This window comes from Cydia pomonella, chromosome 8 (assembly GCF_033807575.1).
Source record: "Cydia pomonella isolate Wapato2018A chromosome 8, ilCydPomo1, whole genome shotgun sequence".
Lineage (NCBI taxonomy): Eukaryota > Metazoa > Arthropoda > Insecta > Lepidoptera > Tortricidae > Cydia > Cydia pomonella.
Window position 1 is genome coordinate 15,334,159 of NC_084710.1, and position 17,226 is coordinate 15,351,384.

The following is a 17,226-nucleotide window of genomic DNA, read 5'->3' on the forward strand; positions in this document are numbered from 1 at the left end:
GTGATACCTCCAAGAGGAAAAATCCTAGTATTATTTTTGCTGTATTGCAGGCATTGAATTGATAAAGGTCATGTTCTTACCATACTGGCCCTAATTATTGTACATGTAATAAAATAAAACCACATTATAGGCTGGTTAAAGTATGGGCTTAGGCCCAAAAATATTTTAGAATACTCTCTGGGGTAAGACTACCATCGTAGCGAATATCAAAGAAAAATTAAAATGGTTACAGCAAATAGGATTTGTTGTGTATTATATAATATAATATAATTCAGCCTATATACGTCCCACTGCTGGGCACAGACCTCCTCTCATGTGCGAGAGGGCTCGGGCTATAGTCCCCACGCTAGCCCAATGCGGATTGGGGACTTGTTGTGTATTATGATTGAAAATTGGATATTCTACGAGCTTTTTTACATTCTGAATGGCTATGCACTGTACACAACTACAACGGTGAGAGTGGTAACGGGTTGAACTCGTTTGGATGAGTAACATAAAGCTGTTAATAGCGCTACCAAATTAACCTACTATATCACTTACTGTCTATTTGTTATTTAAGAATGTTCAAAAGCGGGAAAATAAGGACAGCTTATGTTAATCCATGAATTAATTGTCTGAGAGCTTGATTACTTCTACAATATAATAGACAATATTGCATGTTGTGATAAGTGCACTTTTCATACGATTTACTTTGCCCTTAAGACTGTAGGATTTTTGGAAAACAAACAAGCGAAGCTCTGAAAAATGTATATAAAAATCGTTTTTGTGAGCCTATAAGTTAAATTGTATCCTGCCTCATAAGTAAATACCAATATTTGGTAACCATATCTGGGTAAAAGACACTTTAAAGTGTCAATAATCAAGTTTATTTTCTTTTTGGCAAGGTAATATAAGGTCAAATATGAGTCAGTTTGTTAGAATGTGGACCTTGAAATCAATTGAAAGTATTGAAACACATATAATGATCGCAATGTTATTGTTGGATGGATAAAATAAAAAGTATAATTATGTTTTCATAATTTATTTTAATAAACATACAGTTTTCTATATTTATAGGTCCTATCTATAAATAACATTGTAAAGTAAAATATGTCACTGCACACTTTAAGCCTTTTATTTCACATTCATCCATGTACCCGGATTGTTAAGTACACTTGTACTTGTTGTCTCCACCATTTTCACATATCAGTATAAATTAATCACATTGGCGTTTTCTGACCACCAGGCGATCACAGACACGTCTCAAATATTAAATAGGCTTCAAATAACGGTACAGAAGCTTAATAGCAGCGTTTTACCTTACAATAAAACGCTTATTAAGCGAAATACCTTATTTGAAGCCTATATTTTTAAATTCGCCTGTGGCTACAACACTCAGTTGCAATAAACCAAATCACTTATATAATGCCCGTCGAGGGTATTTTTAACTCACTGCGTTTTCTCCTACCATGCAGGTTGCAATAAGCAACATCTATAGTCTATACATACAAGTCAACTGGTATGTCTCTTCATATTGAAAACGAAATAATAAATAATATCAAATGCAATCCTTTTTCGAATGTGGTATATTGCAACCTCGTTTTATTTATATTTTGAGACCCAATGAAGAGCTCCGCGGCCGCGGGCCACGGGCGCCTGGTGGAGGGGGTTAAAACTTGAAATACAAGTACAAAGGGGGTAGGTGTCAGCCTATAGTGAACCGCTACGTCATCTGTCAAACAGCATCGCACTCTCAAATATTAAATAGGCTTCAAATAAGGTATTTCGCTTAATAAGCGTTTTATTGTAAGGTAAAACGCTGCTATTATTCTGAGCGTTAGCCAAAAAAGAAAAAAAAATTGAAAAAGTGCTTTGAACGCTCCTGTCATCAGTATCAAATGAGTGTCATCGACTTGACTGACTGACACTTGACAGTGTTAGATTAGAGATAGCATCTTGAGGTTGTGGTAGCCTTTACTCGTGATTTTGATTAGAAAGGATTGTTTATTTTGTTTTTCTTTCAACTCGGAAGTGATAAAAATAAACAGGTAATGATACTAAAGCATTTATTTATATCATATTACATCACACCGTTTCATTTCTAATTACACTGTGGTTTCGCTTTGTTTTTGATCCTAGTTTGTATCAAAACAGGCTCGCCTTGTAATACTTCGCTCGATAGTCCTGCCTTATAATCATAGCTTAGTATAAGTGACCTCCTACATCTTTTAGTGGTGTGGTGCCGGTGCAACTCTGTACCATTCGTCATAAATTAAAGAAAGAAGTGAGTCATCGGTGTCTTATTGAGGCGGGAACGAGCGATTGTCACGGATTTTGGGATTATTATTCTTATACGAAAGCATAATCACTTTGTTGACATATTCAAATTTCGATTTGGCACGAAAACGTTCTTTAATTTATTTCAATTGTAGCATGTTTATTGAATACGTGGGTGTGTTTAATTATACTAATGTACATTATAAATTTATTGCACTAATTGATAGGCTCTTTAAACAACTAGTTTCATAAATTAACTTGCCCCAGAAAAGTTTTATTTGTTGTGTTATCTGCTTCAAGCAAAAAAATATTATTATATCTCAGGATTTTGTCACATAACTTTGCATGAAAAGGGTGTTTGCATTCTGAAATATATACAATTAATAAACTATATACCCAGAAAAAATGGCGGACAGTGTAGAAGAAAAAGTGATAATGACTCCAAAGTGCAAGACGGCCACATCCACAACTCTGGTAGTTGAGAGGAAGGTGGTGCAAGCGGAGGCCAGTGACAAGATACATGTAGCAGGAGGGGATCACACTGGCATCATTATCAACAAAGAACAAGTTTATGGTAAGAATGAATTAATTTTTACATTTTTATCACCGCATGTTAAATTGTGATTTAATTCAGAAGTTTCTGTTAGAATAATGTTTAGTAGAATAATGTTAAAAATTCAAAAATCAAAAATTTATTCTGCAAGTAGGCCTCAAGGGCTCTTTTACAAGTCAATACAACATTTATAGTAACATCATATAGTGACATGATAATAATCTTAATCTTAATTACATTATAATAATCTTAAAATTAATTATTATTGAATACAATAGAGATGTATAGTCTCTATGGCAAAAAATACATTAAATCTGGAGACGTAAAAGGTCCCCAATATCAGAGTACTAATACTAATAAGATTTGGCTTGTATCATTTTTTCTTTAAATGTTTGTACTTTAATAATATTATTATTATATGCTTGATTATATTCCGTGGGAAGTGGGTCAAGATTATGTTGCTATGAAAACATCCTAATGATTTTATACTGTTATGAAACTACTAATTTAGCATATACCATTGGTTTCATTATTGTTGATATTTTCTTTTGCTTGCGACCTGTCTAGTACTTACCCATATGTTAGTATGGTTTTTTTTTTAACAATGTTGGTGGCAAACAAGCATGCGGTCCGCCAGCATCGTAAGCGGTTACTGTAGCTTATGGACACTTGCAACTCCAGAGGTGACACATGTGCGTTGCCGACCCTAACACCCCGCATCCTAATCGAGTTCTGGCAACCTTACTCACTAGTAGGAACGAATGGAATGACATCTGCTGTGCTACCACACCACACTAAGCAAGATGAGATTCACAGTGCCTAAGCTCAACTTAACCTTGTTAGTCCCCGCATTCTTGTACAAGTACAAAATGAACTCAAATTTTATTTTATTTTTATAGGAATAAAAGAGAGTTCTTAATTCAAAAGTGCAAAAAATTGCTCTTGTTTTTCATCACACTTGCGAAGAAAAATTCTAAATTTTAAACGAAATCATTCTTAAATACGGTGACATATCAAGCATTCGTCTGCCATTTTGTAATTTATTGACAGGTTAGGTTAGCGAGGGCACAGACCTATCCAGCATTCAGCCACGATTAAGAATTATGTAAAAATATTTTAAATGGCTGTTAAATTAATTGTATTATTTAATTTTAAACATAAACAAAAATATTAAATTATAAACGTCAGTATTTTAATAGTAAAACTCATTTATACTACTTGGTTTGTATGAAAAAGACATAATTAAAAAAAGCTATAGCTAATTAAAAAAACCGCGGGAACAAAATAGGCCTTTGTCCTTCAGTACATCTGCATGAAATAAGAACTTTTTCGAGCAAGTGTGATGAAAAAAAAATCTTATTAGAAAAACATTGGTAGCAAAATACACTTTTTGCATGCTTTTTTTACTTATTATTCAAGTAATAAAAATAAACTTGCAATTGGTTACATAAACAATGCACCATGACTAAAGTTTCCATTAAAGGCTATGTTTGAAAAATGACTAATCTAAAACACAATTAGCATACACTTCATCAGTGCTATTTCTATTTAACCAATCATTTTATGAACTCACTCCTTCCCTTCCTAATAACATACTACATAATGAGTTGGACAAAGAAGGAAAACGTAACCCAAGAGCTAAATTGATTTTGTGACATTGTGTAGATAACACATGTTTTGACCTTGTAACTTCCGTTCTCGGCATTCGCGAGTTTCCTTAAATTAGATTTATATTTTTACGAACTAAACACATGGTATTCACTGCAGGATAGTCTGTTTTGTTTATGGTTTATTTTGATATATTAAAATTATTAAGTTTTTTTATTACTTTTATTAGGTTGATGGGATTTTATTAGGTTGTCCTATGTCTAGTAGTATGTATGTAGGTCCCTAAATATTTTTTTAGGTATTGGTGTTAGAATATTTGTATGTGATAATAAACATAATTAGTAAAAACATTACCATTTGAACCTTTTCGCCAGGACCGTAAGATCTACACGGGGTGTTTGTTAAATTCCGTTTTTGTGAAAATTCACTTTGGGGGTATGGGTATGGATAAGTACATTTATGGAATCTAAATGGCATAGTTAATTTTCGTAATATTGTATTTTATTATTTTTCATAACAAATAATTAAATGCTGCATATAGCGTTGTTGTATAGCAAGCTATTTAACTCAACCAAACAATTGAAAACTATGACATATCAATGTCATTTCGAACATCGATCGTCCGAGATAATACTTGCGTTTAGCAGCAAATGTAAGAACTCATACTAAACACTAATCAATATGTAAACAGGCTCTAAGGCAAATTTACACGCTCGTAAATGGAGTTAATTAGAATACCGGTGTCTTTGAGATATTGACTTTATATAAGCTCAGAAATGCGCACTTGAAATTAGAAGTAAGTATATTTAATTTAAACTGATTTTTTCTGTTAATTAGGGCAGCTTCCATAAAAGTTAGGATATTATGCAAACTGGTCAACTTATCAGTATTCCGACAATTAAATTTTGTAGAGTAAAGTGGAGTAGGTACAAATGTATCTCCCACTCACTAAAATATGCCATTACTATAATAGACTAGATTAGGAGCGTCCAAATAGTAGGCGCGTTGCCCTAATGGGCCACGAGACGGCAAATGGGACCCGTAAAACTTCAATGGTAATAAAGCTATTTTCTATTGGTTATAAATTTTTTATCGAAATATTTTTTATTGTAAAATATTTTTTCACATAAAACTTAGGGAACAAATTATATAATTTTATTTCTCTCGCTATATTAAACTCACACGCATACTCGAGAAATTGGGACAGGTACCACCGTGGTTGGGTAGCTTATGGGTCCAAGACGTCAGCCGCGTAAGTTGGGGACGCCGGCTGGTTAATTTGGCACTGGAGGACTATTTTATTTTTGATATAGGTATTCAGATATAACTGACGCTGGCGTTACACGGCAGATGTGTAATTAATGTAATTATCTCTAATTACGTTCAATGACTTCATTAAGTATTCTTAGACACTAGATAACGTACATTCAAAACAAATTGTTGACATTATGTACCGCATGTCCACGTAGTATGACTTAAAATTGCTTACGTCCAGTTGACATTCTATTAATATTATGTGTATTAGAAATGTGAAAATTTGTACTTATATTTGGTTGTTCATTCCTCCGTTATGCTATTGAACGGATTTCGATCAAATTTTTAGCACCAATTGTATTATAATATTAACCACTGGGGATGCATTTGTGATTGGAGTTTAGTAACGGGTATACGGGGGAAGGGTGCTGAATAGCGACATACGCGGAAGTCTAATGCAAAAGCTAGTCTAGCCTAGTTATAAGCTGTATTCGGGTAATCTCAGAAAGTTAATAACTTCGGATGATTACAAAATGGACTCTAATAAGATGGATTTTCGGAGTATTTTGAAATAGTCGGAATTACCCGAATACACCTTACATATATTTACATATGAACCTTATTGTAACAAGAAGGATAAAGTATACATATCTTACAGTAGCTATCAGCAAGGTGTTCACAAATATATTTACAATGCAATAAAGGCATCAAGACGTTGTTATGTTCCGATATTTTCGGACACCTTGGCCGCTCTAATATATCTGATGGCAACTGTACACATTATTATTAGTCGTGACCGTGCAATGAACTTGTCATTGTTGCATTACAAATTGCAGTTCTGCTTGACCATAATAGCAGTCAATCAGGACCGTAATATGAATCGTTCGAGATTGTGTTTGAATTATATGCATTCACTTCACTTATTGCTTTCTGGTTGTGTAAGCAGTAGCAATTACCGCCCGCTGCGCTGGCGAAAAACGGTTTTTACTGGCTAGGAGAAGATGTTAAGACTTAGCGACTAGCGATATCGATAAAGAGGAAATCCTTAGGCCTTGGTCGTTCTCACCTGGACGTTGCCCGCGACGGGCGGCGGGCGACAACTACCGCTTCCGAACAGTACGAACACATTATACACACGCCGCTGGCGACGGGTGATGAGAACGACCAAGGCCTTAGATCGCGCGTCTATTGAGTATACCTCCCTAGTTGGAGTGGAAATGACTTGTAGTCGCCTATTCGCCGAGATAATGCGTTTTTGTCCTATGATGGTCCAATCTTGAGCACATATGGTGCAAAAGACACGTGGGAATACACTATAGTGAACATTTTCTAAGATTAGATATTTGACAGTTATGAATTGACCCTTATATGTATTATGCTAAGACTGGCCATTTAAAGGATTCACTGCCACCAACGCATATATATGCGTTCACCGTCATAAAAGATTTTACCTACGTGACGTCCCTGGCAGTGAATGCGTTAACTGGTAGCTACATATGTACATAAATCCCCGTCAAGCCCCGTGTAGATCTTACGGTCTTGGCGAAAAGGTTCAAAGGTAAAGTTTTTGCTAATTATGTTTATTATCACATACAAATATTCTAACACCAATACCTAAAAAAATATTTAGGCACCTACATACATACTACTAGACTTAGGACAACTTAATAAAATCCCATCAACCCAATAAAAAAACCTAATAATTTTAATATGTCAAAATAAACTATAAACAAAACAGACTATCCTGCAGTGAATACCATGTTCATATACATTCGGGTCAAATCATAATGTCAAATATGTGATCTTAGGTTGCGCCGAATATAATTTACCTAACCCTACTTAAAAGCTTTATAGCCACTGTACCCAGTATACATTTATTTGTGTAATGTGTACCTACATAGAATCTCTAGCGAAACACGGGTTTTTATTGGTCTTAAATGTAGTAAATGAGTACTTAGATACTTATAATTTTTATCACTATCTAACAGATGTTTTTTTTTTTCATTGCATCACTAATTCACCACGTTATCATATCATAACGTTACCTAAGATTGCCTAGGAGGTATCACATAGTAAAAATGCAACAAAAATCTTTCTCATTAATCTTAGTAGAGCGAGAGAAATTTGGATATAAACACTTACGATGGATTAAGCGAGGAATAGTATTAGATTTAGATAAAAGGTGTTCATATAAATGAGAATAGGTTTAGATAAAAGGCGCTTTAGATTTACAGGGTTAGGTAATTCAGAATAGACAACGTTTGCAAATATTTAAACGTAGATATCGACGTTTTGAACTGACCCGTTTTCACCCGTATCTCGAGTTAATTGGGCCTTCTATAATTTGCAAAGGTACCATGTAAATTATAGGCTTCCTATTTTTTTAAATTTATTTTTTAATATTCCAGAAAACGGCGTAACAGAGCCATGTCACGCGCAACTAGAGTTCAGAGTGTACCTAGTTTCAGCTGCAAACGGCTCTCACACACGGGAGGCGCGCGCGCTCCGATTCTGGTTCAAACCGCAAATGACGCCCGGCGAGCGGCCGCACGAGGCGCAGGCTTTCTTCAGGGAGCTGGTCAGCCCGCAAGACTTCCCAAAAGGTATATAGTTCCATTTTTTACAGCCCGTATTATAGCCAAATAGTATCATTTTGCGGGAAGGCGCGCACGCTTCGATGCTGATTTAAAGCGGCCGCATGGAGCGCATGCCTTATTCAGTGGGGTCAGTGCCTACTTCAAGAGTTACGTTCAACTGTTTTTCTGTGAAGTCGGGCAAATACCTATTTGCTGGGCTTCATTTCTTCCCAAAAGGGACCTATCTGTTACCCTAGGACTTAACTGGGAACTGGGATGGTTGATGTGGCACCCACTTACGCTTACTTCCTTGTAGAAGTATAGGTACCTTAATTTGAAACTATTTTGTTAAATGTTTTACCTACTAAGTATTTTAAAATCTAAACCACACCATAGTACAATATTGTCATGAATTGTCTCAATCATTAAGCGATAACCCCTTTTTAGAACTTTAGCAATTAGCTGTTTATTTCTAGTTCTGCTATTTATCAGTGTCCGACCGTCCAAAGACTAGATAAGTAGCTGAGAGCTTTTCCCACGGCTCGTGAAGAAAAGGAAAGCCAAATTAACACTCCCTTACCTATAATCATTTTTGACGCACCGCACGCAATTCAGTATTCTATTTAGTTTGCTCATGGTACAACCCATTGTTATTATCATTAGCGATGACGACATCTATGACGGAAGACAATTAAAAGATAAGTGGTTTTAAATATGTTTTTTTCTCCATTACAGATTACGTGGGATTCATCAAGAAGATAATAAAGCTTATGCAACACAAATACCTTCAATTAAAAATTTTAGAGATAGAACTACGACAAGAAGGGACTGGAACTCCACCTCCAGGTATGCTATTTTGTATCTTCAACGTTTTCGATATGTTCTACGACTTTATGGTTTAAGAAAACCAGGTATAAATTGGTTCAACGTTGGTGGCTACCATAATATTAACTATTAAGCACAGATATAATTTAAGGGAATTATTGAAAATATCATATCGAAAACAGAAGAAAAGCTAATGGAAATTAAACCCGCATCTATTCTACCTATCTGACTGAAGTGACGCCTTTTTCAATTAAGCCATGAGACACAGAGCACACTATAATGATGCGTAACGTTTTTCGAATTTTGATCCCAGAATGAACACTTAGGTATTATAGAATTGCAATTTGAACGCATTTTTTTATTATGAGCGTTATTCTACAGGTAGTTTAAGTAGTCTATCGAGGGTAGGTTTGTAGGTAGGTAGGTAAATACCAAGTCCATCATCTTACAAAGCTTAAACTCTTTGCGAACATATCTTAATAAATTAAAACTTTTTTAAATGATTCCACCGAGGTACCTAATTAGCATAGTCCGAACAATTACAATGTAAACAAGGAATAAAGTTTCTACAGCTAATTGCTTTCCACAGAAACGTGCCGAAATAGTAAATTAGTGAATGAATCAGGTTAATGGGGCATCAACGGGATATTAGCTCCGGAAGTGAATTCTTGATGGCTCTTTTAATACCTTCCGGCTAATTTTGTGAAAATAAGAGACTTAAAACGAGAGGTTATTTGGGTTTTGAGTAATACGTTAAAAATACGGTTCGGCTATTGGATTTTAAGTTTTTAAATACAAAAAGTAAAAAAAAAAAATAGTAAAATTAAACAGACGAGAACTTATTTGATTGTTTGTCTAATATCACTTAAACTATTTGCCAGTATTTATCATGCTTTCTGTTCATCCAACAATAAGCTAAGCGGGCGAAATATTCAAACTGACTGAAACGAGCGCACCTTCCAGCCATTTAAAAAACTTGCTATTATTAGGTAGGTATATTCGCTATCAAACCTCCAAAATTAGAAATGCAGCCATTTTTCAGATACGATATTTTAAGTTTAACGCTCTAGAAGTAGGTCAAGAGAGTTTATAGTTCGGATGTAAAAATAGGGCACCAGTATAAAATGTATGGGTTCATTGCATCATCTTCGTGACAGTTGATTGTTTATTACCATAATGGATTATATGGATCCAGTTAGCAAAATAAAACACTTCTTGCAACGAAGTCGTAAATGAAATTGTAGATCAATATTTTTTCTACATTTTGTAAACTACTCATCTCGGTATACATATATTTAGTTTACCTACAGTGTAAAGTTCAGATTGTGTAGGTATGATGAATTTTACTTCTTATTTTTATAAATTACCTCTGATAAAAAAAAAATAGGTACTGGGTGGTGGATGGCTTAACATATTATTACTATATACTTCTATCACTACATATATTTATTATAACTTTTTTTTGTTATTTATCGTACAGAATCAAATGGCGTTATTTCAAGTAAGACATATACTTACGTCTATTGTAATGGCTGTATGTATACAATTATTTTCTTTTCTTTGAGTGCAAGCATGTTCCTCTGTTGACATGATTATGAGATGTACATATCTACTTATATTTCTTATTTCATAGCTAATTTAATTCATGTAGCATGTGCTATTAGACCTTTATTTCTGATATAAGTTGTGACCCATACGGAATGTAATAGCTGCTAATATCGTTGTACATCAACATCAAATATACCGCAGCGGCCAAAGTATTCACAAATATCTCTACACGCTTCTATTTATCTATATTTTATTTTATTTTATTGCGAAGGCGTTAAAGTGAATGTTCAGTTGTTTTGGGCACCTTGGTCGCTTCGATATCTTTGCGCGTAGCAAGTGACACTGCATGGTCATATAACAGTAATTATAATACTCATGCAGCTACATACGTTCATATGCTGTATAGCTGCCTATGTAAAACACCTTAAATATATGTATGATGCATTGTAGCCACCTTTTAGCAGAATAACCGTTATAATATAACATTAACGAAATAACGTGATACCTACTACCAGTATATCGATGTATAGGTAATAATTAGAGTTAGTTGTTGAACTGTTTTAAGTTTAAGCTAGATTTAAGTAAAGCAGACCTTTAAATGGGCCGTCGTATTTTCACTCACATAACATTAGAAATTATATGCACCGTAAGATCGTTTTCTGTTCCGGTATCGGATGTCGGACATGATCACAAAGAAGTTAAAATGTACAAAAGTGCCTTTTTAAATATATTTGTTTATTCATTTAATAATCATTTGTTGGTAAAAAAACCTTGATGCAAAAATAAAATATTAGGGTCATCCGACATCCGATATCGGATCGGACAATTTGAAAAAATTATACGTACCGTTCCGCCAGATATTTTCTACCGCAGTGTGTTGACCGTCCTTTAACTTGTTCGTACCATTCTCAACGCATCCCATTCGATGCAACGATACTTATCCTCCTGATGGTACGGTTCTCTCGTTTGCATCCTAAAGCACGGGATCTGCTTTTCGCAATCTTTCCTAGGAATTGGAACACTTTCTGGTCCTTCAATCCAGATGGTAAACTGAAAATAACTAGGCCTATTGGAATGAATCCGGTTCTCTCTCGATGTTTTCCTTCACCGAAGAGCTACTGATATTTCGTATATTAGCAAAGCTCTTACTATCTGATCATTGGTGAACCTTATGTACTTATAGGCTTTGCAATTAGGTTTGCGAAAAGTCAGTTAACCGTGTGGATGATGGTACGAGCTGGGGCTCAAATTAGTGTCCGAATCCGAACGAAACCGGATTTTTTGCCGAAACTAAACGACTTCATAACTTCAAAACATGGACAGTCCCGAAAATACCGTTTAGGCAGTTTTTGGCCGATATCGAATCTTCGGCCAAAACATGATTTTTATGCTGAAACCTGCCGATATCGAAACCAAAACTTCGGGTGGACATCTCAAACCTACCACCGCCTTAGTTAATTTGATTAAGTACTTGTTTTATCATTAACTAATGTATGAATATACCTTTCAGCGTTTATTGAAGAAAGTGCGGCAAACCAAACGCCTGTTATATCAGAACAGAGGGTACTGGATATGATTGAGAATGCTTACCCCAACCCGTTGACCGTGGATGATTTCATCACGTAAGTTCAACATCGGATATTTATACTATCGCAGAAATAGCGTACCTACCTATCAGAATAAGACCGACCGTTTCCTGCGTCTATCTTTGATAAATTGTCTTTGTTTCTGTAATATTTTATTGAGTTGAGGTATTCAATAAAGAGTATTTTATATATATATCTAAATACGTAGCACAATGACAATATGCTTTAATTAGATTAATATAATATAAATAAATAAATATTATACGACATTATTACACAAATTGACTAAGTCCCACAGTAAGCTCAATAAAGCTTGTGTTGAGGGTACTTAGACAACGATATATATAATATATAAATATTTATAAATACTTAAATGCATAGAAAACACCCATGACTCAGGAACAAATATCCATGCTCATCACACGAATAAATGCCCTTACCAGGATTTGAACCCGGGACCATCAGCTTCGTAGGCAGGGTCACTACCCACTAGGCCAAACCGGTCGTCAAAATATGTAAAGAGTTATTGATTTTTAAAATAGTTGTATAGTTATAAAAAATCGTATCCATAGTTCGACACCTGAAGTAGAACATATTTACCATAAGACGACAAAGGTTTTTTGGCAAAGAAATTGTCAAACATCAACTTTTGACAATCACAGTGACCTCATAATGTCAAATTCGAAGCGTGGTACTTTCATAACATTTTATTGCTCTTCTAAAATTAAGTATTCCCATAAAGATATGAACGCTTACCTAATTACGCTTCATACGCTTGCTTTATTAGTAAATTCATCCCAGTAGATAAACGAGTAAGTCAGTAATTTTACAATACGCCATCTGTTGAGGGTAGGACTACACTTTATAGTTCGTGTCATCCACGATGACGCGCAGTTTTGTCAAATCAAATTTTTAACATGACAATACTAGTCAAGGCACGCGTCGTCGTGAACGACACGATTTATAATTGAGTTTTGCTGTTAATGCCTATGTAATAACATGCGTAAAATTAATTAACCGTACTAGACGGCGCTAGTGGTCGTAAAGTACGAAAAAAAAACATTATAATAATAGGCAATGCGTTAACAAGTTAAAAAAATGCTAATTTTACTAGTAAAATTAATTACTTTATATTAATTTGTAAGATGTTTTATCAACTGCCTCCTAGCCTAGTCGATAGTGACTGTTCAATCCCGTATTCGAATCTTTGTAAGGGCATTTATTTGTGCGTTTATCACGAATAGTCGAATACATATTTGTTCCGGAGTTATAAATAATAAATAATAATAATAAATAATTCATTGAACGTCGTCGTCTTCATTGAACTTACTGTGGGACTAAGTCCATTTGTATAAGATTCCCTTTTACCTACTTATTTATTTATTACAGGGCAGGAAAATGGTCGAAAGCAGAAGTAAAGGATGCCTTAGAGGCGCTAGAAGAAAAAGGCCTCACACGGGCTATGTCAGACGGACTATACATTCGGCAGCACAGCGTTGACACACAGGTAACCTGTACCCAGACACCCATAGAGTACATAAACACTGCATTCTGAAGCGCTTACAATAAGCTAGGTCACCAGGTCACCACACATAATATGCGACATTTTGAGCCACTTATGAATACTCCTACAATATTTAATACTATAATAGCCATGGAGTACGATTCAGATTTTAATTTCTTGTTTTGAAACTGTTATGGATTTGATATGTGAGCTATCAGCAAAACAAGAAATTAAAATCAGAATCGGGCTCCAGGTTAACCTAAAACTCAATTTTTGAAAATATTTATAATTTACATGAAAACTGGTCGTAAACGTGGGCACAATTGAAATAAGCCGTCGTGACTGATGACCGCGAGTTGTCTTATAGATAATTAATCTAATTTACAAAAAAGTTGACAGTACCCTTAGATGTAAGATCAAAGGCGCTTAGCATTTCAAAGCTTGCGAAAAATATCGACCGGTATCGCCATGAACAGGGTGGCCTAGTAGTTATGGCGCCTGCCGCGAATGCAGAAAACGCTGGTTATAGCCCAGCCCTGGGCACTGGAGGCCTTGTTTAGTTTTCTTTCGTATCTATTTCAGTTTACGCTTTTGTATAGAGCTTACTTACAGATGTAGTGCATAATAGTTTTCATTTTCTCGAAAACGTTCGTATTTGTACCGAGACTGACTGAAATAGCAAGACACATTGGTATGTTTCCGTGTAAATTCTATGGAAAATAATTATGCATTGCATCTGTACCTTCGGCATCGGTGTATAATTGGCACAATAATTTGTTGTCCTAATGTTGTATGTCTCTGTCTGTAGGTCGTGAAACAAATGCCAATGTTATGTTCATCGCGACAACCAAGCATAGCTATAATAACCGCGCTGTACTGCGAAAAGCAAGCCGTAGACGCCATGATGGACAATCAAGAAACGTTCGTGCGCTACACGACAGTCGGTAAGTCTTTTTGGTCACTAATGCCCGTCACTAAGGTTTCCTGTTCCATTCTAATTTGAATCCTTATTTTGACAAATCAAGATTGCATTTGTCTTAGCACATTTTCATGTCTGGGCGGTCAAAGTATAAGTCGGTCAAGTCGTTGGTAATTGGGTACTTGACACATGTTGAATATTATAAGAAAGTTTAGCTAAATGGATAGAAAATGAGCTATCCATTATAAAAAAAGTGGAAATTAGGAAGACATATTGAGATTATAAAAAATACAAGGCTCTAAGTCCTCAAAAAAAAAATTACTTTCAAAAAGAAAATGCCTGAAAATGGTACCATTCGATTCCTTACATTTTATTGAAAAATAAATTGTATGACAACGACATACATAAACGCAATATTTCAGGGTCAAAAATATTATTTAAGCAATTTTTTTGATCTTCCATACATTTAGGTATTTGTAAGAACGCTTGTACGACTACGTGTAATGCGTATTACGCTGTTGTCGATGTAACATGCTTTCAAGTAGGAAGATTGGCTCGTTTACGCCCATAAGCTTGGCACGCAGTGGCGATTTTGTATACGATATGACGTTTTGCATTTAAAAGGTTAATCTTAACCTGTTAGAAAGAGCTTCATGTTAGTTTAAAGAAGAAAAAAAATCGACCTTCTTCGTTTCAGCTTAGACGACAATACGTAATTTAACACACCGACCGAATATATATAATCACTAACCTGACCCATCTAGCATTTACTAAATGTTTTTCGAGTCTGTGAATTTTAAAATTGCCTAAATACATACAAAACTTAGCAGAATTTGAGCTATATCAGAGGCGAAGTCATAAAGCGGTAAGCCATCGAATTGACTCAAAACCATTTTGCTTCTTTGAGCCGTTTAAGGCTTTATTGAGCCTTTAATTTACAGTGGTATATTTACGCGAATCGGAGACAATTTTCTGGGGTCCAACCAAGGACCTTATATTCAAACTGGATGTTCAGTGTAGGGCCTAGACACTTCAAAATTACGTCACGCTGGAATTGTTGTCGCTTACTCGGTAATTCTTTTCAAAGTGCCAGTTTTACTCGTATTACCTTGAAGTCAGCTGTGGAGGTGTTGTCAAGAGGATCAACTTGATGAGTGATGAAAAGATGCGAAATGAGTGTGACATGATTCAAGGATATTCGCGCCTCCACGGGATGGCCTTTAACAATGTACAATTTTTTTTTTGCAATTCACCCGTAAGGCCAATGTAAGATTACTTACGAATTCTGGTAAATTAGATTTCTAAATGCCTGAATTCAACGCAAAATTTACTTTTCTTTCATATACATTGTAATAGCTATAAATTAAGCATTTTCGCAGTGATCATTCGGGCAAAACCCATATTTACGTCAAACGCTAACTAACTAACGTCTACCGCATAAGTCAATCAGGCGCCAACTATCCCAATAAATTGTATGCTTAATTATAGTGTTATTGTCAACCGTATTTCTTTAACGTGAAGAATAAATGTATATGGAATGGCAGATTGGCATTTATACCAGTCGCGTTTAAACAAGGTTATAGACAGAGAACTAGGGGCAAAATTTTCACTTTATAGCGAATGAAATTATCATAGTGTAATTCTGGTGTTTTATGTTTGTCGCTGCATGGCCTTATGTCCTAATTTAGTAAAAAAAATGTCGATTCTAATTTCAGAGTTACGGGCAGGTAGTGAAAACTAGCTAAAAAGACAAAATATAATAATTTAAAAACATGATCCTGGGTTCGCACATGCAGGCGTCCCGCTAACGCTTACACTTAGTGCTTGTTAGAGAAGAACCTGAACCCATGGGACCTTTATAGTAAATTTAGACACCACGCAAAGTAGGCGCTAATCGTTGAGTAGCGAAAACCTGCCCATTCCAATACATTGTGGCAAAAAGTGACGTTTTTCCCTTTTTTCACACAAAACGTTCTGAAAGTCTAAATATACTTCTAATCGGTGGGCAAAAATAATCCTAATAATACGAAATGGTATATTGTCAATATTAAACATTTTAGATATTATTATATTGTATAAAATATTACCTTATTGGTACATGCCAATTTTTTATCATCTTCTCAGTGTTTTCCATCAATTATAATAAAATTCCAAATATTTACATCCTTCCTTCCTTCTTAGAAGTTACTATTTATAAATTTATATAAATTAAGACGTTGATAATTTTATTGGTATACGTGACATCTCGTTCAATAACATCAAATTACTCATAAACCTTCAACGTCATATGTATTGTAAACGCTAAGGTAAAATAGAATAGGAGTATTAAATAATCATAGCTTACAATTAACATAGCTTACACCACAACTAACACCGGAACTGTGACGGGTTGTAAAAGGGTTTTGCAGACAAGGGGGGCTAGGTTAGGTTATAGCACAGATCATATAATGTTATAGGGTAGAGGGAGGCGAATCAGTGTCGTTAAAATTACGTGCTTACCTGGCCAAATTTCGCCCATCTGTATATAAATATGTTGAAGCATATAAAAAAATGAGTTACTGGAAACGCGGTCTAACATGTAGAAAAAAAAAACTAAA

At 35.0% G+C, this 17,226-nt stretch overlaps 1 protein-coding gene across 5 annotated transcripts in view; it reads left to right on the forward strand.

Annotated features, from left to right (window-relative positions):
• The first annotated feature begins 1,855 nt into the window (after positions 1-1,855).
• The window catches only part of LOC133520667 (uncharacterized), a 47,242-nt gene continuing 31,871 nt past the window's right edge, over positions 1,856-17,226 (forward strand). The window contains exons 1-8 of one of the 5 annotated variants that reach the window (XM_061855260.1): positions 1,856-2,027; positions 2,657-2,830; positions 8,080-8,274; positions 8,983-9,093; positions 10,553-10,573; positions 12,131-12,242; positions 13,596-13,713; positions 14,519-14,654. In XM_061855260.1, the coding sequence (XP_061711244.1) occupies positions 2,662-2,830; positions 8,080-8,274; positions 8,983-9,093; positions 10,553-10,573; positions 12,131-12,242; positions 13,596-13,713; positions 14,519-14,654 (862 nt within the window). In that variant the 5' untranslated portion in view covers positions 1,856-2,027; positions 2,657-2,661. The other 4 variants (XM_061855261.1, XM_061855258.1, XM_061855262.1 and 1 more) reach the window with 4 other exon arrangements.